This window comes from Vicia villosa, unplaced genomic scaffold (assembly GCF_029867415.1).
Source record: "Vicia villosa cultivar HV-30 ecotype Madison, WI unplaced genomic scaffold, Vvil1.0 ctg.000282F_1_1, whole genome shotgun sequence".
In the NCBI taxonomy this organism is placed as follows: domain Eukaryota; kingdom Viridiplantae; phylum Streptophyta; class Magnoliopsida; order Fabales; family Fabaceae; genus Vicia; species Vicia villosa.
In genome coordinates this window covers 366,649-394,137 of record NW_026705120.1, presented here as the reverse complement: position 1 = coordinate 394,137, position 27,489 = coordinate 366,649, and the positions used below count along the sequence as shown (strand labels likewise).

Below are 27,489 nucleotides of genomic sequence, written 5' to 3'. Positions count from 1 at the left end.
TAACAGCTATTGACTAATCATTTTAATGTGTATCTTTTAACTATTTCTTTTGTTGTTGTTTTATAAAATTGAAGTTATAAAAATAATTATAGAATTTATTATTAATACGAATCAATGCTTAAAAGATGGTACATATTATTAGTATATAATTGAAACTACGTAAATATTTAGGAATTGCAAAATAAGTTATATTATGTTTGATATTTCAAACACGTGAATTAAAATTTAATAAATTATTATAAGTTATAACTATATTAATGTTATCCAACTGAAAACATGGTGTCATACTTAACAATTTAGTCATTGATACGTGTAATGTGAATCCAGACACGACCCGTACGATAGCACGGGTTTCTTACTAGTTAATATGAAATCTTCTAATTGATAGACATCCATAATCATGTCATTTATAACACTCTCTCTTAAATATTCATAAAGAATATGTTTGTTAAAACCTTATTAAAAAAATACTCAGTGCAAATAAATTTAGTAAAGTAAAAAGAGTACAGTATTCTTTTAAGATAAATTCATTTCACCCTGTCAACTAGAGCTGTCAATATGGGCTACCCGGCCTAAACGGGTCAGTCCTGGCGGGCTCTGGGCTTTTCAGGGCTAGGCCAAAAAGGCCTAGAGTAATATGGGCTCGAGATTTACTACCTGAGCCCGGCCCTAGATGCTTCGGGCTACCCAGCCCTAAATGGGCTTTTTTTTTTATTTAAAAAAAAAATTCCATAATATTTATTATAAAAAAAAATTTAAATTATGTTATTTTAAACATAATACATTTTAAGTACTACATTATCTCTTATAAATACTATAATGTGTTTCTAAATACAATATAAGTATAAATTGTATAAAATAATACTTGAATATTATTTATAAGAGAAAAACTAATATAATGCGATGAAAAAAATGTTGATTATATTAATATATAATATTTAAAAGAGAAAGATTGAATAAAATAGAGATAAAATTTAGTGAACTGAGAAAAATCGATATGCTATTTTGGAGTAAGATAATATAAATATTAATATATTTTTTTAAAATTTATAATTATGCGGGCCTAATGGGCTAGCCCTAATGGGTAGAGGGCTTTTCAGGGCTGGGCTAAAAAGTCCCTGAAAAATATGGGCTCTAATTTTAAGGCCCAAGCCCTGTGATTTTTCGGGCCTAGCAGGCTGGCCCATATGGGCTAGCCCATTTTGACAGCTCTACTGTCAACGATCATTCTTCGACCATGAAGATCAATCTTTTATACGTTAAAAGTTTCACTAGGGAGTGACTTTGTGAAACTGCCTGCAAGATTATCACGTGAACGAATTTGTTGGAGGCTTATATCACTACTTTTCTTAAGATCATGAGTGAAAAAGAACTTTGAAGAAATATGTTTTGTTCGATTTTCTTTAATGTAACCATCTTTCAATTGAGTGATGCATGAAGAATTATCTTCATGTATGGTTGTTGTAGTTTTTTTAGAAGACAACCCACAAGTCTGTTGTAAGTGTTGAGTTAAAATTTCAACTAAATGTATTCTCTACTTGCCTCATATAGTGATGAAAGTGTTGCATGATAAAATGAAGTTGTTGTCATGATTTGTTTCATATATCTCCATGAAACAGTTGTACCACCATAAGTAAATAAAATATCCTGTTTGTGACCTACCATTGTGAGGATCTGACAAGTACTCGGTGATGTCGTTCGGTGTGTCTAATGCTCCAGGTGTGTTCATAGAGTATATGAATAGGATCTTTCATCCTTACTTGGATCAATTTGTTGTGGTTTTTATTTATGATATTCATGTGTATTCCAAGTCATATGAAGAGTATGGAGGACATTTGCGAGTTGTGTTACAAGTTTTACGAGAGAAGCATATGTATGTCATGTTGTCCAAGTTGAGTTCTGGTTGCGAGAAATGAGTTTACTTGGTCATGTAATCTCCAATGGTTGTGTAACGATTGATTTGTCTAAGGTAGACACAGTGTTACAATGGGTGGCTCATAAGTCAGTTACTGAGATTAGAAGTTTTATGGATTTGGCTGGTTACTACAGAATATTTATCGAAGGCTTTTCAAATTTAGCTTTGCCTTTGACTAAGTTGACTCCAAAGGGTGTTGCTTTTGTGTGGGATGTCCATTGCAAATAAATTTTTTCGAGAACTGAAGAAGAGGTTGACGATGGAACCAATTTTAATCTTGCCAGATGAGAAGGAATCTTTTGTTGTATGTTATGATGCGACCAAGATGGGCTTGAGAGGCGTGCTTATGTATAATGCTTAGGTTGTAAGTTATGCTTCAAGACAATTGAAAATTCATGAGAGGAATTATCCTACCCATGATTTAGAGTTGACAATTGTGGTGTTCATGCTAAAAGTATGGAGGCATTATTTGAATGGTTTGAGGTGTTTAGTGATCGCAAGAGTTTGAAATATTTGTTTGATCATAAGGAACTGAATATGAGACAGAGAATATGGCTCAAATTCTTGAAGAACTATGATTTTAGGTTGAGTTACCATCATGGAAAAGCTAATAAGGTGGCAGATGCGTTGAGCAGGAGATCCTTGCATATGTCAGCACTAATGGTTAGAGAATTTAATTTGATCGAGCAGTTTTGAGATCTTAGTTTGGTGTGCGAAGTAACTCCTTGTAGTGTGAAGTTGGGTATGCTGAAGTTGACTAACAACTTTCTTGAGGAAATTAGAGAAGGTTAGAATTCAGATTTGGGATTAATTGATCGCTTAGTATTGATCAATCAAGGTAAATAAGTGGACTTTAGAGTTGATAAGAATGGGATCTTAAAGTTTCTGGACAGAGTTTGTGTGCCTCATTTCCAGGAACTTAAGAAGATTTTGGAAGAAAATCACATGAGTAGTTTGAGTATTCATCCCGAAGCCACTAAAATGTACCAAAGTTTGTTTACACTTGTTTGATTTGTCTGAAGTCGAAGATTGAACATCATAAGTTGTCAGGACTGATAAAACCGTTGAGTATTCCTAAATGGAATTGGGATAATATCTCTATGAATCTGTGACTAGTTTACTGAAGACTGTTAGAGGAAATGATTCGATTTGGTTTGTTGTGGATAGTTTGACTAAGTCAGCTTATTTCATTACGATAAAACATTTTCCATTACACAAGTTAGCAAAGATCTACATCAGTGTGATTGTAAAGCTGCATGGTATTGTTTTTGACAAAGATCTGAGGTTCACGTCAAGGTTTTGAGAGAGTTTGCAGGAAGCCTTGGGAACTAAGTTAAGGTTGAGTTTTGCATACCATTCGTAGACGGACGATCAAACTGAGAGGTCTATTCAGTCTCTAGAGGATTTGTTGAGAGCTTGTGTCTTAGAGTAAGGAAGTGCTTGGGACAGTTAATTGTCGTTGATTGAGTTTATTTATAATTACAGTTTCCATTATAGTATTGGAATGACACCTTTCGAGGCTTTGTATTGTAGGAGGTGTATGACACCTTTGTGTTGGTACGATTTTGGAGAAAGTGTTGTGCTTGGGCCAAAGATTATTCAATGGACTATTGAGAAAGTTAAGATGATTCAAGAGAAGATGAAGGCACATCACAAAGCAGGAAAAAGAGTTATCATGGTAAACGGAGGAAGACTCTTGAGTTCCGAGAGGGTGACCATGTGTTTTTTGAGAGTCACTTCAGTGATTAGTGTTGGTCATGCACTAAAGTCTCAGAAGCTTACTCCTCGTTTCATTGGTCTTTATCAGATTATCCAGAGAGTTGGAGACATTGCTTATCGAGTTGCATAATCTCATCGATAAAACACAATGACTCATATAATCACACCAAAACAACCAAATAATATATTAAATAAATAAATATAATTTTCAGGGTGTTACAACCCTCTCCCACTTGAAGAATTTTCGCCCTCGAAAATTACCTAATGGAAACAAGAACGAATAAGACTCTCTTATCTGGTCCTCCCGCTCCCACGTCATACTTTCACCTGCTGGTCCATCCCACGACACCTTCTCTAAGGCAATATCTTTACCTCGCAACTACTTCACTTCCCGTCCTTCTATTCACACTGGTGACACTTCAATGGTCAGGTTATCTCTTACATGTATATCATCCATTTGAACCATATGTGAAGGATCCAGAATGTATCTCCTCAACTGAGACACATGAAACACATCATGAAGATTCAAAAGCGATAACGGAAAAGCAATCCAATAAGCCACCTCACCTATCCTCTTTGAAATTTGATACAGACCAATAAAACATGGTGTAAGATTTTGCGACTATAAAGCTCTACCGACACCGGTTACTAGAGTAACTCTAAAAAAACACAAGATCATTCACTTGGAATTCAAGTGCATTCCTCCCCTTATCATGATAACTCTTCTGACGACTCTGAGAAACTTTCATCCTCCCTCGGATCATCCTTATCTTTTCAGTCGTCTCTTGCAAAATCTTAGGTCCGAGCACAACACTCTCGCATGATTCATACCAACACAACAGAGTTCTACACCTCCTACCATACAACGCTTTGTACGGTACCATACCGATACTCGCATGAAAATTATTGTTGTAAGTAAACTCAATCAATGGCAAATGGCTATCCCAAGATCCTCCTTGGTCTAACACACAAGCCCTCAACAAATCTTCTAGTGACTGAATAATCCTCTCGGTTTGACCATCTGTATGCGGATGATATGCTGAAATCAACCTCAATGTAGTACCCTAGGCTTCTTGCAAACTCTTCCAAAACCTCTATGTAAACCTTGGATCTCTATCTGATACAATACTCGACGGTATTTCGTGCAACTTCACGATCTCTTCAATATATATCTCAGCCAACTTAGAAATAGGATGGTTAATCTTCATCGGTAAGAAATGAGCCACTTAGTCACTACACTAAGTGATCTAATCGGGAGCTTCTTGGGCAAGGTTGAGAATGAATTTCTCCTTCCTAGTGTGATTTAATCACAATTTGGCTTTTGGATCAAATGAGATCTAATCGTGGAATTTTGCGAGAATCCGTTGTCGATTCCCACAAACAACGTCACTGTACTGAAACTATAATTGTGATTGATTCATAGAAATAAAGTTCTGATATAAGGGTGTAGACACAATAGCGGTGATGAACTAGAAAGGTTAACCTTGTAAATCTTAAGTCATTTACAAAGCTTATAAATGTAAAAAGAGTATGCATACCTTATGCTTTCACCATGTCAATTATATATGATGAATAATTTTAATAAACTCTATCTTATTAGATTAAACCCTTAAAACTAATTCGTATTAACCATTTAACCAACTCAAAACATTATTGGATAGAAAAAACTCCTTTTAACATATTTGGCCCCAAAACTTTTTGAGAATGACTTCAATAATTAAACTTCTTTTTATTTAGTTTTCAAAAAAAAAAAATTTTAGAATATGATGAGCAACCCACAATGAAATTTCTTAACAGGGATGAATTGGGAAAGTTGTAATAATAAAAACACACATGAAATGCAATGAAATTTCTCTCCATCTCCTTCCTTATCTCTTCTTGATTATAGACCCGTAGATATCCGAACTATTTACGCCGCCCACCACGGTGGTGGGCCATTTTTAATCAGTACTACAATACTTAACACTTAAATACATATATAATTGCGTTGGTGGACAGATAAAAATTACCCTTTTGTTTGGTAGTAGCCACGTTTTAGCATTAATTACAAGTATATTATAAACTAAAAAGTGGTCCTTAGAAATGACAAAGAAATTCATCAATAATCATAGATTAGTACTACTAATTACCTCAGATTTAGATTGATTATAGATTACTAACATAGACAAGTTGATTTTTATGAAAAAAAACAAAATAAAATAGCATCAGCATTACATAAGAAACCCACGTCATGTTCACCTTTTGCAAACCAAGCCAAATATAAATTTATCATTATATGTGGAAAATTCTAATCATGTTTTCACATTTCAACATCATATACCTTCCTTCCTAATATTTTCCATTCATTTTCATCCCACTTTCCTAGAAAAACTATACCTTTTTTCCACCAATATATTTACCAAATCTTACAATCCCACAATACCAACAACTCGAACAAGATCCTTAGACACTACACTAAATTAGCAATGAGTGATGTTGTTTCTGCCACCAAGAAGAAGTTGCTCATTAAGGAGCTTCTTCAGGGTCAAGAGTATGCTACTCAGCTGAAGTTTCTGCTTAAGAATCGTGTTGGTTTAGGTTCTGATGGGTCTGCTTCGGTTAAGGAATTGGCAGCTAATGTGCTGAGATCTTTCTCTGAGACTATTTCTGTGGTGACTTCTGAAGGTTGTAATTTTGATGAGGTTGCTTCAGAGGAAAATGGTTCATTGGTTTCTGCTTCTTGTAATGATGATGTGAAATCTGAAGATTCAAGTGAGAGTAAGAAGAGATTGTTACCTAATAACACTAAAGATCGAAGAGGTTCCTACAAAAGAAGGTTTTTTTCCTTACCTTTTTCATCGAGTCTTAAGTAGATTCGTGTAGATTAGTCATAATTTAACCGTGATAAAATAAATAGAATTCTTGATTTATTATAGTTTAACGGTGACAAATCATTACGAAACTCTTTTTAATCATCTGCATATTCTAAAAGAAGGTCCTGATTTTTTACTGCTTTATTGGTTGAAAAAACATATTTTTAGTTTATTTGAGTGGATTTTTGCTGAATTGGGACATGTACGGACAGAAGGAAAAACATGTTTTTTTACATGGATGGAACAAAAACATGTTTTTTTCATATGTAGATTTTTTGTCTTGTATTTTTCAAATTTTCATTTTGTACTTGTTACATGGCATAATAGGAGGAAAATTTATATTTACCCTAAATTATTGAGCAGGAAGACTGATGAGACAAGAACCATAGTCTCTAAAACAACTGGTGACATTCATTCCTGGAGAAAGTACGGACAGAAGGAAATCCTCAATTCTCAATTTCCTAGGTAATTATTGTTCTCCTCTAATGTTTTGTCGGTGGTATTTAGAATTTGGTTTTAAACATTTCTCTATTTCTCTCCAAGATAAAGTGGTTAATAGAGACAATTAATTCTAGAAAGTTAGTAAACATGGATACAAAATAATTGTATTTAAAGTCACATATCTTTCTATGTTAGGACTTGATTGTGATTTTTAAATAGTTTTAGAAACTAGTTTTTAAATTATTTACTTTTTTTTATCCAATACTTAATTCACTGTTTAATTAAAATTCAATTAAAAATTACTAATTTATACCAGAGGTATAAGTATGAATGAACATTCAAACTCCTATTCATACAAGTCAATTCCTGTGTCAATGTCGTATTCAGTATATTTGTCTGTGCGTCAGTGATTCTAAATAAATGGTTAAAATTAGAACAAAAAGCCATATGACCACTAATTATTCAAATTTAACATAGATTCTTTCGATTAATTTTTCCGGGTTTCTGAAAAACTTGTCTTCTAAGAAACCTTTTTACTGAATTTACAGGAGCTACTTTAGGTGTACCCGGAAGCATGATCAAGGTTGCAAAGCAACCAAACAGGTACAATTGATACAAGAGAATCCAGAGACATACCAAATTACCTACATTGGGTTTCACACATGCAATGCCACTCTACATACTCCACAAATGGTCACATTTTCTTCAGATACCAATTGGGACACATTTCTTGTGAATTCTCAACCTCACTCAAAAGAAGTTCTTACAAATTATATTCAACAGGATTCCCCTATTATGAGCTCAGAAAGAGCAATTGTGAAACAAGAATATCCCAACAACGACGACAGTACTACTACTCCGAGGAGTGTTCTCGCCGATGATTTATTCGATGCGAACATGTGGTCTGATTTTAAGGATTTTGAACTATCCAAGCCAGATGCTAGTGTGTATTCATGTAGTGAATCTCAAAACCTTGAAATTGGTTTTGGGGTGTTTTCTGATTTCAGCAATGATTTAGTATATTTTGATGAAAGGCATTTGATGTAATTAGTTAGCCTTTTGAGTGTATTGTTTAGATTTTGCTTGTGATTGTAAGAGAATCACTTAATTATGTAGAATAGCTTCTTTCTACAATGTGCTTTAGAAAGATTGTACTTAGATGTTTGTATTCATGTATGTAAGTATGCACAAGTTGCTTTTGTTTTTATGTATGCTTGAATGTGTTTGATGAGCTAGTTAATGGCCTATGAAAAAGTAATGAAATTAAAAGTTGTGGGACATGTATCCAATCATCCAAACTTTGAGGTGGGGGCTGAAGAGGAAAGTGACAGAGTGTTATGAGAAACCAATACTTGACAATTGGTCCACATAATATTGTCATGTTTAGCTAAGAGATAGAGAGTGACTTGAGCAAGTTGGATAGAAAGTATATGACCCTATTGGTGTGTGGAATCCAAGGACATGCCTCTCAAGAGGGTAATGATTTAAGGGAAATGAACCTTTGAAAAATCAAAATTTAATGTCAAATTTCATTAGGTTTTTGTGTTCATATCCGAAAGGAAAAGAGATATCATAGATAAATACATATGATGTAACAAAAAAAGCATCAAAATCTGTAAAATAAATAACTCAAACGTATCTAACGGTTTTCTATTTTAAACACCCCTAAACACATCTCATCATTTATACAACCACATCTCATCACTTCTCTATATCATCATTTATACAACCACGTCTCAGCATGAGAAATTCTTACTACACCCCTTGGTCTCTTAGGCACCATGTTGCTTTCAATAATACACACTTGTTTTCGTATATGTATCTCCAAAAACACATTTTTTTACATTTGCGTGAAAACCTTCTGTATGCATATACGGAACACTTCCGTATATATATATATATATATATATATATATATATATATATATATATATATATATATATATATATATATATATCTACGGAATATACCAGATTCAAAAAACCAGGAAATCAACATTGCAAGAGAGATAAAAACAACATTCATAGATAAATCAACATTACATCGATAATTTCACCAGCAAATAAAATATAACATCTCAATAGCCTGGTGGACGCTTGCACATCTCGAAAATTTGCTCGACCATTCTTTGCACTGTCGCTACGAACTCGAGCAGGATTTTCTCTTCAAAACTGAAAAACGTTCGCCACATCGCCAAAACATCCTCTCGGTTCTTAAGCTTAATGTTGCTGTAAACAAAGTTCACTCCATTGTCAAACGAAGGTGAACGATACTCGAGCTTTACAACCTTCCGTTTGTCACCGTAAGGTAGGTGGTAGTGGATTTCGCCAATGATATCGTCGAGCGAGGTGAAATCGTTGAGTTTGAACGTCCTTCCGGGTATTCTACCGTCGGAGTAGGAGACACTTGCGACATACCAACACACGTTGTACTAAAATTGAGACTTTTTGTGTTGGTGTGAAATACAATATTAGAAACCCCAATTTTATAGAAGACCTAGGTGAATATGGACCACCCATTTTCTGTCACATCACGTTCCGTAGATATATCCACAAAAGGATGTTAGATATTTTGTTTTCGTAGATGTATCTACGGAAAAAAGCTTTAAATTTCCAATTAAGAGTCTTCCGTAGTTACATCTACTGAAGTTTCTCTGTTAGTTTTTTTAACATAACATAATTAAATAGCAGTAGCAGTAGGAAAAGAAAATACAAAATAAAGAATACAATGTTATAATTGACAAAAATTGATTACATCCCAATGTTAAAGAGTTCATATATTACACTTTGCAACTAGAAAATACATCAAAAGAACTATCGCCGGCTAAATTTATTGGTGGTTCTAATTTTGACTTTTCCTTTTCGATGTTGTTCAATCTTTCGAATTTGTGCATTCTATCAACAAAGAGATTCAGCCACGTAACAACACCTTTGGTATGATGAAGCGCTCATTCCGGTGACGTAGGTGGTAATGTGGTATGAGGCATCGCGGTTTCAAGTAAATTTTCAAAAAGTGACTCGCTTTTGAAAGCCATCCAATACACATGATACAATCATTTGGATTTGTAGGCGATGCAGTGCGGAGCGGGAAAAGGGTTTCCGAAAAACCATAACACGTCAAGTCAATGTACACCCTATTATACGCGCATGCAATAAGATGTCCCATTTCCGGGAATCTCATCCATTTTGACACCGGTGCGTAAGCGCCTAACCAAGGAACAAGAGCTTCGTTAACCGCTTCAAATTTAAATTCCTCTCCATATAACCGCATGTACGATTCTTTATGCGTCTTCAGCTCTTGGATAAGTTGATGACGAACAAGTGTATGACTATACTCTCCATTACCAAGCAACGCCGAGACGGCTTGGTAACCGCAATTACCGTCCCGTGCAACATTGATGATCCGCTCTATGTAAGGGTGCATAAAAACCGGCATCTCGTCGATGAATGGAATTTTTGACGTAATAGGCATCTCTTTGATGATTGGAATTGTCGACGGAATAGGTGTAGGCTTCAATTTGGTGTAGGCTTCAATTTCATCGGAGCACCCTTTGTCTTAACCGGTTGAGAAGGCGGTTTCATGTCGGTTGTTTCAGGTATCCAATCTTCCGCAATTGTTCTTTAATGTGAAGTTTCATGTTGTCAACGGCCTTCGAAAACCTCTCTTGTATCGCTTCCAATTTGGAAGTAATAGAGATATTCAATTTTTCTCCTTCAATGCAACCATCATCATCAAAACTAAGTCTTTTCCAATGAGGGATAACTTCGTCCATTCTTATTGGCTCACCTAATCTCACCTTTTTAGCAATAAAACAAGCACGCGGGAGACCATAAGTTCTAGTAATAGTGCAACCACACTTCACGCTATCGAAACCGACAGTTTCACCTCGTTTGGCCTCGTGAAAAATATAATTCAACCCAGCCCGAGACATGTTGCCGGTCAATTGAGAATAAAGAATGTTGTCCCTAAATAAATGTTCCAACACTGTAATGCTCTGACCAAATGTGGTTTGTATCTCATTGTGTTTGTTTTTAATCATCAGATTTACGGTGTCCCAATCTCGACACAAGTCACCCTTGCTATTAGCCAACTAATTTTTCAAACTAGCATGTTCGGACTCAACTGTGTTTGCGGTTGTATTCCCAAGATGTCAGATATTATCAGTCCACGCACACACAAACTTCTCCTTCACCTTATCAAGAATGGTGCTTTCAACATATTTCAATAAATCATGATACTTTTCACACACTTTCTAAAATTGAATAACGAGATCGGCGTATAATTATTTTGTTGAAGAATTTACAATACGAGTCCATGCATCCATTCTTTGTTCAACAATCACACCGGGCTTCACCGATTTTCCACCTTCGGTCTCTACTTGTTTCGTCTCGACCACGGATTTAACCTTACTTCTCACATTAGATGTTATGTGATATCGACAAAGTAATGCATTAGAAGAAAGAAATACTTTTGTCACCGCATTCATCAAAGCGGTATCGCGGTCCGCAACAATTTTCTTGGACATCTCGACTTGTTCCTTCAAAAGTGACTAACACACCTCTAATGCCCACCTAAAATTATCCTCTTTTTCATACTCCAAAAAAGCAGAACTAACCGCGTATGTCTTCTCGGTGGATGTAACGCCGACCATCTCAAATAATGGAAGTCTATACTTGTTGGTCTTGTAGGTAGAATCGAGAAGGAGCATTGTCGGGAAAGTGTTGAACAACTTTTATCGAATCCAAAATAGTTCAAAAAATATCTCAGACCATAACCTCGTCGTCGCAAGTTCTGTACCGCGACACGTATTTGTTATCATCCAACATCTTCACCAGTTGTTGCATCTCACTTCTATCTCCCCTAATCGCCTTATTGTTGCGGTACCGGATGTTATACACTTGCCTTATATTTGATACATTGTTGGGTTCCTTCTGTTTCAATGTGGCAAGTATATTTTTCAGTTGAACAAGATTCAAGGACATGTCATTAATACATGTCTTCTCTTTCGGATTCAGCCGACATACACTAGGATGACCTTGTAATTTTTCGTACATGTCATGGTTATGCAAACCACAAATAACACTAAATCTCCACTTCTTGCTAGCCACCATGTAACCACGGACTTTAAATGGACACTCGCATTTTCTAGTACCCGTGTCGTCTATTTTAAACTTCCTTAGAGGAGGATGGTATTTCCCGCTTCTTTCGCACAACATTGTTACGAAAGCGTTTCTTCTTGCCGTACCATTATTTGATCTTCCTATTACCGCACCAAAACCAAGGTTAGTTGCATTCCTACGAATCCATGTGAGCATGCTTTCACGGTCATCAAACTCTTGCTTGTTATTAAAGTCACTGCCGACATCTACCGCCTTTACGACTACCCCTTCAACATATGGAGAAACAATTGCGGAAGGAACTAATTCTCTTGAGATATTGTCGGGGTGCACCATACCTATTTATAAACAATAGCACAAATAACACAGAATCACAAGAATGCTTGAAAAAACAGCACAGACACATTTCGTAGATGCACATTCGAAACATGTTTATCTTCAACACATTCCGTAGATGTACCTATGGAAGCAAAGTTACATTTTTTTACAGAAATTTGATTGATAATGTGAACAATGCAACGTGTAAAGAAGAATGTTTACCTGAAATTTTGTCTTCTCTTGCTCCTTTTGATTTGCTGCACCAAAAAGTTGAAGCTTTAGAGTGAAAAATGATATTGATGGTGTAGGATTTTTTAGGGTGGTGAGAGTGAGTGTTGAAAAAGAAATGTAACAATGGGGGAGTGATCATGTTGGTTCAAACTATATCAGATTCTTCCGTAGATACATTTATTTTCCGGCGCTAAGTTGTTTCGTAAATGTACCTACGGAAATTCCCTGAACTGAATTAATCTGCATTTTCTCCCAATATACACTAGTTAAAAATACTGTCATAAATGCGCCTTTGAAAAAATTCAAACTTTGAAGAAAAAAATACTTCTGAATGCGCATTTACGGAAATAGGGAACAAAATTAAAATTTTGTCAAAGTATGTAAGAAAAACAGTGCAAATATTTCTTCTCAAATTTATTTATATTTTAAAAATAATATATCATGACATATCTAACCGGTAACAAATTAGATAATACTTTTTATTGAAAACAAACTACTAAACTATTATATAAACTTAAACTATTAAAATAAAACAATTTTAAATTTACATCCACCCTTGTCTCCCCTAGATCCAATCCAACCCTGATATTTATATAATATACAATGTTTGTACCGGTAGTAAACTAGTAAATTCTATGAAGGAAACAACCATTTCAAATCAACAACACTAAACAATGCTAGTACTACTTGATTAATTTATAAAGTACTAGTAATGCTTATTTACTATAATTTGTTGAAGAAGATACATTGAATAGTTATAAAAAGGTCATATTTGTCTTGTTGTATCATCAAGTGGTTGTTTTTGTTAATAGAAATCATGTGGTTGCAGCAACTAGATGAATTAAATGAATTGAGTGGGTTGCTGTGCGGGTAGACACTTAACATTTTGGGGGGCATCCCTTACAATTACAAGTTGAGACCTTGAAATATCATAATCAAGATGGGGCATGGCATAAAAAAATTGAGATGTGTACAATACATAAGAGACACTAGCTAGACCTATCGTTGTTACTTTTGCTTTGCATTATTAATTGAATTGAGTCTGTCAAAATCTATGTGCAAACTGTTTTGTGGTTTTGTTTTTGTTTTTAATATATCATTATTGATTGATAACTATTCTCTTCTCCTCCAATTTAAGATGGGCCAATTTGTTGTTTAAAAGGGACAAAATCCTTAAAACGCGATTCTAAGAAAATATACTTCTTAACTCTAAATTCAAGCTTAATTAATGAGATTGTGAAATTGAAGCATACCATAGAAAGTCAAAGACTTTTAACCCGTCTTTATCAAGCAAGGATAGAAGTATAAAACACTTGGTATGGATATTTATTTTGTAAGATATATTGGACTGACCACTCTAGTAATAATAAACACAACATACAGAGTATAGGAACAAAAAGATTTGGATAGTTTGAATTGATAAAGAAGAGATCTCTATATTAACTATGTACTGGTGTTTTTATCTCAACAACCTTGTTCGAGATAGAAATCAGAATTATGCGTGAATTGTAATGATGGGTTTTTATGTGGTGTTGCAAATCTCTGGTGTGGTGGAATACGAAAATGAACCTGCAAGATTGTCACTTTAACATCCAAGTTAGTGAATGAATCCAAAAAACATATAAAGTGAAATATGAAAAGTGTGAGGGTATCTTAAGTCTTACGTGTGTAGAAATATATACACATTTGAATTAAATAGCTATTAGGTTTTCTTTGGAATAACAGATTGTCCTTCCTTATTGGACTTTTGGCCAGTCCATAACAATTTCCCCCAAAATTTATTGTATTATTCAAAATGGAAAGTCTTTTAAGATATGTGTCAACCGCAAGATGTTAAGTTAACCATCATTAGTCGTGGAAAGCACCATTTGTCGGTTGCAAAGAAAGTGGGAGAAATGCGCATTAAATGCACGTCTTGTCCAGGCATTGCTTCGCCGAATTTAGTACACGTGGTTGTAATCTCGTAGACTAGGGCATGACACCTTGACTAGGTGTTCGAGTGTGAAATTCTGGTATAGCAGAACTCAGATGTCCCATAGGATGTCGAGACATCTGGTCTGTTATCACACAAGAATTGTTTACCCAGTTCGGTGAAATTGCACCTACTCTGGGGGCATACCAAGCCAGGAATGAAGTCCACTACCAGCAGTATTAATTCAGAGCTAAACTTGTCCCAAGTTTACAATCCCTCACTCAATCCCTATCCAATTACCCTTCTACCTAGGTCCTCCCTATATATGGAATATCCCCATCCCACCTCCAATCATCGCAATGATGTTGTACAGTTCTCCAATCCCAGGAGTTGTAGCAACAACATAATATCCAACAACTCTTCAAGCACCTGAAAAGTAGAAGACATGCTTCCATGATGAGAAGACACACTCCAATGTCGGACAGGAAGCTGCACTTCCCTCCATACTCAGCCTTGACTCTAGACTAAGAACACATACTTGGAGTTACTTAAAAGCTTCCTCCAAGAACAATACTCAACTAATCACCTAAAGGCTTCTGAGTGAGAACACGATGACCATCCCACAAACCGGGTGGTTCATCGACCAACACAACCCTTATAATTTACATGATGGTTGGCTTGGCTTTTTAGGTTACAATGCTTCTATTTATAACCTAGTACCCAACTGGTTTTGGGTTTCTAATCACAGCAAATATGCTGTTACAAATCTCCAAAATATTCTCCTACAAAATAGGCCTTAAATCAAATCTTCCTAATTAATCTCCAAAATTAGAAAGTCTTCATTCAAACATATTTTGATTTGATTCTTTTAGATTCTTCTTTGCGCCACATATGGTTGCATAATATCGATTAGTAATATTTTGCAGCTGTCAATTACTTGAGTCTGAAGTAACTGAAAGATAAGCCCTAGCGTGATGTCGAATGGAACATGTTTCGACATCTTCTTTGACATGTTTCTTCCAAATATTGAAATACTTCAACACAGTTGTGTTCTTCTGTCAAAGTAGATCTTCAACATGTTTTCTCTTACAAGTATAATTCCTACTCAACTAATTACTGCTATATTAGTTTTACCAAACATAATGCCAATTCAGATAATAGAGAACTAACAATCTTCCCCTTTGACTTATTTTTGGCTAAAACTAATTTATACAACCTTTGCATTACAGAAGCTAAACAAATACAATGGTCTTTAATAATTAAGTACAGCAGCAGCAATTTGGAAGTCTTCAGATAGTCACTATTTATGATCTTCAATCTTTGTATGAGACAGTCTTCAGTCTTCGTCTATGATGTCTCAACATCATACTAGGACATCTTCTTGGCAGTCCCAACTCCAATGTTCTCTCTCTGTTTTAAGGAATCGATCGCGTAAGGATGTAAGGAGTGGACAACATGGTCTCCAGGGATGATAAAGCATGTTTACACTTCGGGGTACACTTGAATTGTGCCTTTTTCCTCAACAACTTGTGAAATGGTAATGCATGTTGGGAAGATTTTGAGATGAACTGGTACAGGGTCGTTAGCCTCCCATTAAGCTTCATCGCCTCCTTCTTGGTAGATGGTGTGTTCATCTTAATGATTTCCACACACTTGTTAGTTTTAGCCTTTATCCCTCTTTTCTTCAGGTAATACCTAAGAAATTTTCCTACTCGTACCCTGAAGATGCACTTTTCTGGGTTGAGCCTCATGTTGTATTGGATGACTCTCCAAAATACTCTATTGAGATTCTGGTCGTGTTGATATTTTTGGCTAGACTTTTCAATCATATCATCCATGTAAACTTCAAGCATTTCCCATATTTCTTTGTGGAATATCTTGTTCATCTTCCTCTGGTATGTCACCTATGCATTCTTCATCCCGAAGTGCATCACATTATATTGGTAATTCACCCGTTCAATCTTTAAGGTAATGTCTAGATCATATACAGGTATTTGGTTGTAGCCAGAATACGCATCAGTGAATGACATAAATTTATAATCGGATAATTGTCCACCAAGTTGTGTATGTTCGTAAGGGGTAAGAATCTTTAAGGCATACATAGTTAAGGTTTGTATAATCAACACATATCCTCCACTTACTTGAAGTTTTTTTTAAATAGCACATCTTCCTTTGGAGATGAAGTTCACGTCCAACTTTTTTAACTATCTTGGTTGTTGCTTCTGCCTTTTTAAGAAATCGGTGCCTCCTATGTTAGGAGATGTACATGCTTCGGGATTGACGTTTAATTTGTGATAGGTCACGCTAGGATCAATGTTAGGCATCTCATTTGGTGAGACAGATAAAAGGCCAGTGTTGGATTTTAGACGTTAAATTTTTGATGTATTTATAAAAGGAGGAGTGAGAAATCAATTTTATATAATCTTACAATTTTGTTTGTCTGTGCCGCTATTGTGCAACTTTCAGATTTCATCCATTGATTTTAGGAATTATTGGTACGACAATATAATTTCTTCATATTCTTTTTTAATAATATAATTATTTTATTTTAATATTATTTTTATAATTATATTTAATAAAATTATAATGATGTATTAAAGGAAACAACCGTTTCCTTTAATGATATAATTATACCCTTAGGACTACTATTACCAGCAGAATTGTTTATCTACTTATGAAGGAAACAACCGTTTTAGATTAATTTAAAAAATTTATTTATCCACCTCCCTATGGGGGTCACCCCCAGCGAAAACCCCACTTTACCCCTTCTTCGGAAATGCTTCTCCGAAGTATTTTTTTTCTAATTTTTCTCAGACTTCGGAAGTGCATCTTCGAAAACACCAAATTGGGGGTGTTTTCGGAGATGCACTTCCGAAAACACCTTTTTTCACATTTTGGGGGGTTTCGAAAGTGCATTTCCGAATTATGCAGAAGTCTCTTTTTTTTATGCTTTTTCTAATAGTCCCGTACGAAATATATACAAAACGAGTAATATATACAAAACGAAAACGCCGAACAAAACAAACGACATATCAACGTAAAATACTAATATAATAAATAAAATCCAAATAATATATACAGACCGAGTCATAGTGTGCGAAATATACAATCTGAATACAAAAAAAAAAACTGAACCCCTACTGGGTATGCCTAACCCTCTCTCCCTAGGACCTCCTCTGCCCCCTGTATGCCGCCGCACGGCCCGCATCACCGACGATCCTCTCCACCACGGCGACTGCCTCTGGACCACCCTGATCAATGATACCTCGATCCAACGCGTCCCGCCCAAGCAGTTCTATCCGCTGGCAGATCGGCAGGAGATCAATGGCATGGTCATCCTTGGCCTGCTGGTTCTCCAAGATCTCCTCGTATGCTGGCCTAGGAGCACCGGGAGCTTCGGATGTCATCAGAAGATGTGACACCCGATAGAACCATGTGACATACCCCTCCACACTGTGTCAGTCCTGGGTGACTTGCATGCGACGATACTCCTCCGGAACCACATGACGCTCCCAATCTGCAAATATGCCAGTGAGCTGCACTCGGGTAACTGTGTCGGGAGAAGCCTCAAAAGGTAACCTGGGTATCATCTGCACAAATCCAAACGGCCACATGCACCGCTCAGGGAGATACCTCACCATGGTCTTGGTCCCGCATGCCAACCAGCCAGAATATAATGAGATGCTGTCAAAGGCGACAACATCAGTGTAGTCGGTGAATGACCTCCAACTGATGTCATCGTGCATCGTGCGGTCGAGGTACCCACAGTATGGTCCCAATGCATTGTTCCCCCTCTAGAGAACGTATCGGGCGGCCCTGGGCATGGCGTCCTCGTACGCAGGATCAACGCGGAAGCCGTGGATGCGGGGGAAGTAGGAGATGATCCAGCTCTGAAACACAAACACGATAATGTATTAAAAATAAATACGAAACATAAATAAATGTGAAACAATTTAAATGAAACATACCGTTAGTAGTGTGCAGGATCCGGTCAACTGCCTGGTCCTCCAGTTGAAGGCCTCATTTAGCTTCTAGTATAGGTATACCAGAATAGCTGACCCCTAGTTCCACTGGTGAACGATAGTCAAGTCCATGAAGTAGCGGAGGTAGGTCACGTCGACATATCTTGCACTCTTGTCCACAAAGAGTGCAACGCCTACCACAAACATGAACCAGCACCAGAGAGCGCAGGCACGGTGATACTCCACAAATAGGGCGTTATCCGCCTCCTCGGATTCGGCCGCCGCCACCAGGTGGTTCTCGAAATAAGCGCTCAGTGTGGAGAGCCGGATATGAGGCCCATTTGTCGTCTGACAGTCAAAGTCAGCCATATCTTGCTCCATACCCAGATAGAGCGTCATCCACTCGATGGCTTCGACCCTCTGGATCCGGGAATGGTCCAGCAGCATCCCCCTAATCGGCAAGTGGAGAAGACACTGCACATCGTGCATGGTGATCGTCATCTCCCCAACCGGTAAGTGGAAAGAAGACGTCTCCCTGTGCCACCTCTCCACAAAGGCCCCCTGCATGCTGTGGCTGATGGTGGTATACCCCGTCATGCACAGCCCACCTAGCCCTGAAGCTGTCACTGTGTCGTTAAACCACTGCGCCTCTAGTTTAAAGAGACGGAAAATCTTTCGGGCGTGGTTCACCTGTTTCAAAGTCTGTCTCTCTTATTACAACAAAAACAAAAAACACTGTTGATTAGACTGTTAAGAAAATGTTGAATAAACAGCTAAATAAAAAACGGTTAAATAATAAAGTCAGGCAAATTAAAAAAATACCTCTCCCCCCAGATACGACAAGCGACGTGCTCGTGGTAGGTAATCAGCAAGGTCGTATCACTGGGCCCTCCCGGGTAGCCCTCCTCCTCCTCATCCTCCTCCCCGTGTGGAGGGTCAACATCTGATACCTCCTCCGCCTCCTGGTATCTAACTGCCTCCTCCTCCTCCTCCTCTCGTACCTCCTGCTGGCGGGAAGAAGAGACCCGAGCCAGACGACTCCTGGATCCGTATGAGGAAGTACCCTCGTCCATCTGCACGGGTACGAGAGACACGACCCCGTCCCTGCGTCGACGCCAGCTGCGCCGCCCGCTCGCGTCTAGCCGACGCTGTCTGGGTCTCTCTCCCCTGTCTGATGCGTGCTGGGTTGCCTGTCATGTTCCTGAAAACAATTGAAATCAATAAGAATGCGAAAAGATTAAAAAAAAAAAAAGAAATTCTGGACCACTTCGGAACATCATTTCTCAAACTGGGAATGGAGGTGTTTTCGGAAATGAACTTCCGAAACACCCCTGCGAAGACAACTTCTGCAATTTCTATGGCAGACCCCAAAATCCAACATTAAAACAACTTATAATGATTCTAAACAACCTAAATACCACTACCAACCTACCCCTATATCATTTTTGCAATTTCTAAACACCCTAAAAGAGATTTGAATCATAAATCTAAAGATTGAAAAACTTACCAATTGAAGAGATTGAGTAGCTTTAGGTTGAGATTGAGTAGCTTTTGAGTAGCTTTGATGTAGACTTCAAACTTGATTTTGCAAAAAATCTGAAGAGAGGAAGTTTGATGATGATTTAGGGTAAAAGTGAATGGGGGAGGGGGTTGTTTTGCTTAATCTGCAAAACGCGCAGTATTTCGGAAATGCACTTCCAAAATGCTGTTTTCGAAAATGCATTTCCGAAATAAGACAAATTTTGAAGAAAAAAAAAAGGCGCTTTCGGAGATGCATCTCCGAAAACAGCATTTTTTTGCATTTCGAAAATACATTTCCGAAGTAAGGGGTATTTTGGATAAAAAAAAATTCTTAATTTATAAAGTAATGACTTATTAAAAGAGTGATAATTATTTACTAATTCATTGAAGCGGATGCATATACATTGAATAGTACTCCCTCCGTCTCAAAATAAGTGTCTTATTTGAGCTTTGCGCGGTTCTTAAGAAAATGATTAGATGTGTTGATTTTAATGATAAAATTAATGTCATTTACTAAAGTACCCTTATTTATTATAGATAGTGGAGTTGTTGAAAAACGTGAAAGTTAATATATAGGAGTATAGTAATGGAAAAAAATAATAAATGTTGCATTGGTATTCTAAAATGATATTTATTTTGAGACATAGAAAAAGTGTAAATGAGACACTTATTATGAGATGGAGGGAGTAATAAAAAGGTAATATTTGTCTTGTTGTACCAAGTGGTTGTTTTTATCAATAAAAATCAAGTCAATATTGCACCAACCAAGATGAATTAATTATTAAATGATGTGTTTGAGAAATGTTTCAAATTTTCAATGACTCGTGGATTGTTGTGGGGGCAGTCACTTAACTCTTTGGGGGGCATCCCTTGCAATTACAAGTTGAGACCCAGAAATATCATAATCAAGGTAGGGTTTGGCATAAAGAAATTGATATGTACAATACATCATAGACACTAGCTAGACCTATCGTTGTTACCTTTGCTTTATTTGCATTATTAAATGAATTGAATCCGTCAAAATCTATGTGCAAACTGCTTTGTGGTTTTGTTTTTGTTTTTAATATATCATTATTGATTGATAACTATTCCTTCTCCTCCAATTTAAGATGGGCCAGTTTATAGTTTAAAAAGGACAAAATCCTTAAAACGCGATTCTAAGAAAATAGACTTTTTAACTCTAAATTCAAGCTTAGTTTATGAGATTGTAAATTTGAAGCATAACATAGAAAAGTCAAAAACTTTAAAATAGTCTACATCAAGGATTGAAGCATAAAACATTTGGCATAAAACATGGAAAATCATCATGGACAAAAGTATCCAACAGTAGTATTATATTTAAGTCGTCCAATTCCTCACCCAAGCTAATCAAACTATCATTTTTAGAGTTCTCATATCATGTATAAACAATTTTTATTAGAAAATCCGACAATGCATGACAAAGATTTACATAGGTTGGATCCAGGTATCAAATATAATTTGAAATCAACATAATACAAAATATTGGTGAGATATAATTTGGATGAAAAAGAAACATTTTATACTTAATAAACTAAAGGGTTTAATTTTATAGAAAGAACTGAAAAAATAAAGTGAAGAGAAACTATGATAATTGGAACTAGAATTAGTTATCCGAAATTTAGACTTGGCATTGCAATGAACAAGATGTGATATTAGAGTTGTGAAACTGGGTTAGCTTATATGACGGTATGCCAAATCCGATAAATTATGAGAATATCTTTTTTAATTTTGTACGGGTGAAAAAAATTCTTAAAAACTCTAAAAAAAAATTCGGAGATGCATCTCATATCAAATTTTAAGGCGTTTCAGAGATGCATCTTCGAGCGCACCTCATATCAAATTTTAAAGCGTTTCGGAGATGCATCTCCGAAAACACCCTATTTACATTTTGAACGTTAAATTTAAACATTCAGGAGTATTTTTAGAGATGTATTTTCGAAATAATTCACTTGATACCACCTTGTTGGTAGCGTTGTTCATGGTACAATTCTGTAAAAAAACTGAACCGAACCATACCCTACCATTATATAAAGTCATCCAAACTAAACTAAACAATTTCAATTTTTTTAGAACCAAACTTAATCAAAGGTTTTAGTTATAACGGTTCTTAATTTCGAACCATACCAAACTATTAGAAGACAAATGTTTTCAAACTAAACCATTAGTTAAAGAAGCAAACGGTTGTATTTGGTTTAGAAAAAAAAATCTTTTTTTGTTTTTCACAAAAAATTAATTTTTTTTATTTTCGAAAAAAAATCTACTTTTTTTATTTTGAAAAAAAAAAGACTTTTCAAATATACCAAAAAAAAAATTTCCCAAATTTTTGAAAAAATTGACTTTTCAAATTTCTGAAAAAACTCAATTTTACTGTATTTTCGAAAAAAATCCAGTTACTGTATTTTCCAAAATCTCGATTTTACTGTATTTTAAAAAACTCAAAATTTTTAAAGTATTTTCAAAAAGCTCGATTTACAGTATTTTCAAAAAACTAGATTTACTGTATTTTCAAAAAAACTCAATTTTACTGTATTTTCAAAAAAATAGATTTTACTGTATTTTCAAAAAAAACTCGATTTTACTGTAATTTCATAAAACACGATTCTACTATATTTTCAAAAAACATGATTTTACTGTACTTCTGGGAAAACACGATTTTACTGTATTTTTGAAAAACTTGATTTTACTGGATTTCCAAAAAACTCGATTTTACTGTATATTCAAAAATCTTGATTTACTCTATTTTCGAAAAGCTCAATCTTACTGTATTATCAAAAAATCGACTAAACCGTATTATGAAAAAAACTCGATTTTATAGTATCTTCAAAAAAAACTAATTTTACTGTATTTTCGCCAAATTCGATTCTACTGTATTTTCAAACCTGAATTTTCAGAAAGACTTGATTTTATCGTGATTGTGAAAAATCTTGATTTTACTGTATTTTTAGAAAAACTCAATTATTAGAAAATACATTAAAATCAAGTTTTTCAAAAATACAGTAAAATTGAGTTTTTTAAAAATACAGTAAAAACGAGTTTTTTCTAAAGATATAGTAAATTCGAATTTTTCAAAAAAATACAGTAAAATCGAGTTTATTATAAAATACGATAAAATCATATTTTCTGAAAATAAGGTAAAATGGAGTTTAATAAAATAGTAAAATCGGGTTTTTTTGAAAATACTTTAAAATCGAGTTTTAAAAAAATATATAGTAAAATCAGGTATTTTTTAAAATACAAAAAAACGGGTTTTTTTCCACAAATACAATAAAGTTGGGTGTTTTGAAAATATTGTAAAATCGAGTTATAAAAAAATACAGTAAAACCGAGTTTTTAAAAAATACAGGAAAATCGGGTTTTTCCAAAATATAGTAAAATTGGGTTTTTCTCAAAAATACTGTAAAATTAGGGTTTTTTTAAAAAAATAGTAAAATCAAGTTTTTAAAAAATACAGTAAAATTGGGTTTTCTTTGAAAATACGTTAAAATCGGGTATTTTTGAAAATTTAGTAAAATCGAGTTTTTGAAAATTCAGTAAAATCGGGTTTTATTTTCAGGGAAATTTACTTCTATATTTTTCGTAAAAAAATGACTTTTTTTCTTTAGAAAATTCGATTTTTTGTTATTTTAAAAAAAAATCGATTTTCTAATTTTTTGTAAAAAATCGATTTTTTATTATCGAAAAAAATGATTTTTTTTTATTTTTAAAAAAATCAAATGTTTAAATTTATTTTTTTTTGAAAAAAAAATCATTTAAAAACTAAAATAACAAACGATTCGATTCGGAGTTAATTTGAGATTGGTTAATTATTTGACGGTTCGGTTCTTGAACCATTAATAAAATATAAGTTTGGTGCAATCCACTTTTGGGTTCTTTGTGGAAACCATCAAGCAACGTCAGCTTGAAGCAACCCAACTAGTTTTTCACTCCAATAATGCAACTCTAAAGAACTCATATTGGATCCCACAACTTTACTTTGTATATTAATATTTTATTCATACTAAATTTATATGATTTAAAATAATAATTTTAATTATATTAATTAAATTGATATAAAATTAATAAATTCAAATTAAACTTATAATTTAGGCTTAAACACCTTTGGTCCCTATAAGTTAGCGAGTTTTTGATTTTCGTCCCTGTAAGTTTTTTTGTTTGTATGAGTCCCTATATCTTACTTTTTGCATGCGATTTAGTCCCTAAAGCCAAAATCCACAGGAAAATCTGCAGGTTTTCTTGCGAATTTTCCTGCGAATTTTGATTTTAGGGACTAAAGCAAACGCGAAAGTGAAATATAGGGACTCATACCCAGAAAAAAAAACTTACAGGAACGGAAATCAAAAACTCGCTAACTTACAGAGACCAAAGGTGTATTTAAGCCTATAAATTAAAATGATAATTTAAATTAATCTCAAATACATAACATATAATTAAAAACAATAAAAATAAATAACATCACATAATTAATCAATTTTAAATTTCATCATATTCATGTCCAAAACGTTCTCAAATATACTTGACTAAATATCCTTGAAGTTGACGATGAACTAGTTTTTCACGAATAGTTGCTATTCTTTGAAGTCTTGTTGCAAGATTCAGATGAGGACCGCTAAATGTTTCAGCTGTTGAGTTGTTGTTATCCTCATTATCATAAGAGTAATCAAAATTACCTCCATATATATATATATATATATATATATATATATATATATATATATATATATATATATATGTCGTTCATCTTCCACAATTATGTTGTGCAATATGATACACGCATATATGGTATGCTTGAGGGTGTCCATGTGCCAAGCACGCGTTGGGCCACGTATAATTGCAAATCGAGATTGAAGCACTCCAAATGTCCGCTCCACATATTTTCTAGCTGATTCTTGATGTTAACCAAATAAACTTTTCTTTTCTCCCCGTGGCATTGAAATGGTCTTGACAAATGTAGCCCACTCAGGATATATATCATCTGCTAAATAATACCCTATATTAAATGGTGTCTCATTGATTGTATATTGCACATTGGGAGCATGTCCTTCCAAAATATCGTTAAACAAGTTGGATTGGTTTAGCACATTAATGTCATTGTTTGAACCTGCAATACCAAAAAAAGCATGCCAAATCCATAAGTCTTGTGATGCCACTGCTTCAAGCATGATTGTGGGCTTACCATGATAACCTCGACAAAACTGTCCTTTCCATGCAACATGATAATTTTTCCATTTCCAATGCATACAATCAATGGAACCCAACATACCTGGAAAGCCACGTGAGTCCCCTATTTATAAAAGATGTTCAACACCAGTGTTGTTAGGCTTTCTCACATACTCAGCCCCAAATACAACATTCATGCCCCGAACGAATCTTTGTAAGCACTCAATTGAAGTACTTTCACCGATTCGAACATATTCGTCTACAAGGTCGGCAGGAGACCCATACACCAACATATGAATAGCAAATGTACATTTCTGTAACGGTGAAAGACCCCTTTTACCAGTTGCATCGACCCTTATTTGGAAATATGCATCATGATTTCCAAGGGCATCTACAATTCGAAGAAATACATGCCTATGCATTTTGAACCTTCTTCGGAATTGAACATCTCTGAATACTGGATTTTCCGAGAAGTAGTCATTGAATAATCGATTGTGCCCTTTTTCACGACTCTGATCTACCACTATTCTCTTTGACCTAGAGGAACTTCCAGATTGGTCTTCATCACTGTCGTCCATAAATTCTTCTTCAACCAACTAGTTTGAATAACAGCTAGTTTGAACAAAATAATATTAATATTAATTATAATTTAAAGTGGTACTAATGACCATTTTACATAGGTGTTGATAACTTAAAGTGATAACTTAAAGTGGTGCTAATGACCATTTTACATAGGTGTTGATAACTTAAAGTGGTATTAATGACCATTTTACATAACTGATACTAACTACAGTCCATATTTTTTCATCTTATTACAATATGTTTCATGTATACTTCGTTGAATATCATTCATAGCAGAAGTGTCTTTCATGATGATTTGCATTGCCTTTACTTCTATCTCGTCCTGCTTACATTGAGCTAGTCTTGCCATTGTTGTTGCTCTTTTATTCCTTGCATCTTGCGTGTCATTTGGAATTTCCTTTGCCTTACCCTTCCTTTTTGCTTTTTTTTGTCCCATTGGACTATTCATTGGTGATGATGAGTTAAGCCCATAACTTGAAAGTGTATCTGGATTAGCCGATGATGCCCCACTAGCAGAATTCTTAGTTATTTTTGAAGAATTTCCAATTGATTCTCCCATCCATTTAGGTTCATCTTTTCACATTCTCCATGCATACTCAACATTGAATGTTTTACCTTCATCCCGAGTAAAAAAAGCATGTGCAACGGCCATGGTATCGATCTCCGATGTCCCATTTTTCTTTCCATTAACAACTGGTTTGTAACACCCAACAAATTTTTGAATAAAGCCATTTATTCGATGCCATCAACATTTTAATTGCCCCGCTAACTTTTCCCACGATTGCCCACAATACTGATTATAATTGGTAGCGATTCTGTACCAAAAACTCTCAACTTTTTGATTTACTCCCACAATTGAATCCTTTGAAACATTGAGCCATGATTGGATAAGAAGTATATCCTCATCCCTTGTAAATTGCTCTCTAGATTTTTTTGTAACGACAACCCTTTCATCTTTTTCATCACCAACTTGAGTAGAAAATGGTGGAACTTAACATCCGGACATAAACCCAATCGGTATTTCTGGTTCATGACAAAAAAATTCATTACTATTAAAATTCATTTTAGGCCTGGGAAACATATTTGGATTGTTTGATGACAGAAAAAATATGGTGGGATTTGTTGACACCGGTGGAATTTGAGAATTTTGAGGATTAGGATTTTGATAATTTTGCATGTAATTGAACATAACTTGTTGATAATGAAAATGATTAGGATCCATTTGGCCTAGACAATTTTTATGAAGCAAAAAGATGAAAATTTGAGAGAGAGAGAGAGAGAGAGAGAGAGAGAGAGAGAGAGAGAGAGAGAGAGAGAGAGAGAGATTTGAAGTTTAAGAGAAGATGAAAGTAAGAAAATATTTGTGTTGGTAAAATTTGTGTTAGTAAACAATATAAATATAATAAATAAAAAGTTAAAAAAAAAAAAAGAACTAGCCGTTGAACGACTAGTTTAAAGTCATATATTATTAAAAAAAGCAAATAAAGCATATGATTATCAAACTCTACTTGATCATATATTATTAAAAAAACTAAAAAAAGCCGAAGAACATATTGCTTATTTATGAATCGTTCCCCACTATTAACTCACATAGAAAGAGAAAATAATAATAAAATATTGACATCTGGCGAACCAAGAGCAAGAAACCTCCCGCTGGAGGTGCTCTAACAATAATTAATGGTTTGGTTATTTTAACTTCAGTTTGGTACAGTTCAGCAGTTCGGTTCGGTTCATGGTTTT

The 27,489-nt window shown here is 34.9% G+C and overlaps 2 protein-coding genes and 1 pseudogene across 2 annotated transcripts; 1 reads left to right on the top strand and 2 right to left on the bottom strand.

The window, feature by feature from the left end:
- The first annotated feature begins 5,956 nt into the window (after positions 1–5,956).
- Positions 5,957–8,134, top strand: LOC131626291 (probable WRKY transcription factor 70). Its single transcript, XM_058897123.1, has 3 exons — positions 5,957–6,449; positions 6,850–6,951; positions 7,476–8,134. The coding sequence occupies exons 1-3, from the start codon at positions 6,100–6,102 to the stop codon at positions 7,972–7,974; spliced, it is 951 nt and encodes a 316-aa protein (XP_058753106.1). The 5' UTR covers positions 5,957–6,099; the 3' UTR covers positions 7,975–8,134.
- Positions 8,135–11,691: 3,557 nt separating this feature from the next.
- LOC131626299 (uncharacterized) lies at positions 11,692–25,745 on the bottom strand (annotated as a pseudogene).
- A 209-nt stretch (positions 25,746–25,954) lies between these two features.
- Positions 25,955–26,308, bottom strand: LOC131626298 (uncharacterized). The gene has a single exon (XM_058897129.1). The coding sequence runs from the start codon at positions 26,306–26,308 to the stop codon at positions 25,955–25,957; it is 354 nt and encodes a 117-aa protein (XP_058753112.1).
- Between the last annotated feature and the right edge of the window lie 1,181 nt (positions 26,309–27,489).

Bases quoted from the DNA above. Each gene is read 5' to 3' on its own strand.
- LOC131626291 (XM_058897123.1), top strand. From the start codon at position 6,100: ATGAGTGATGTTGTTTCTGCCACCAAGAAGAAGTTGCTCATTAAGGAG. The intron at 6,450-6,849 runs GTTTTTTTCCTT...ATTATTGAGCAG, and splicing joins AGAGGTTCCTACAAAAGAAG to GAAGACTGATGAGACAAGAA. The intron at 6,952-7,475 runs GTAATTATTGTT...CTGAATTTACAG, and splicing joins CTCAATTCTCAATTTCCTAG to GAGCTACTTTAGGTGTACCC.
- LOC131626298 (XM_058897129.1), bottom strand. From the start codon at position 26,308: ATGGGAGAATCAATTGGAAATTCTTCAAAAATAACTAAGAATTCTGCT.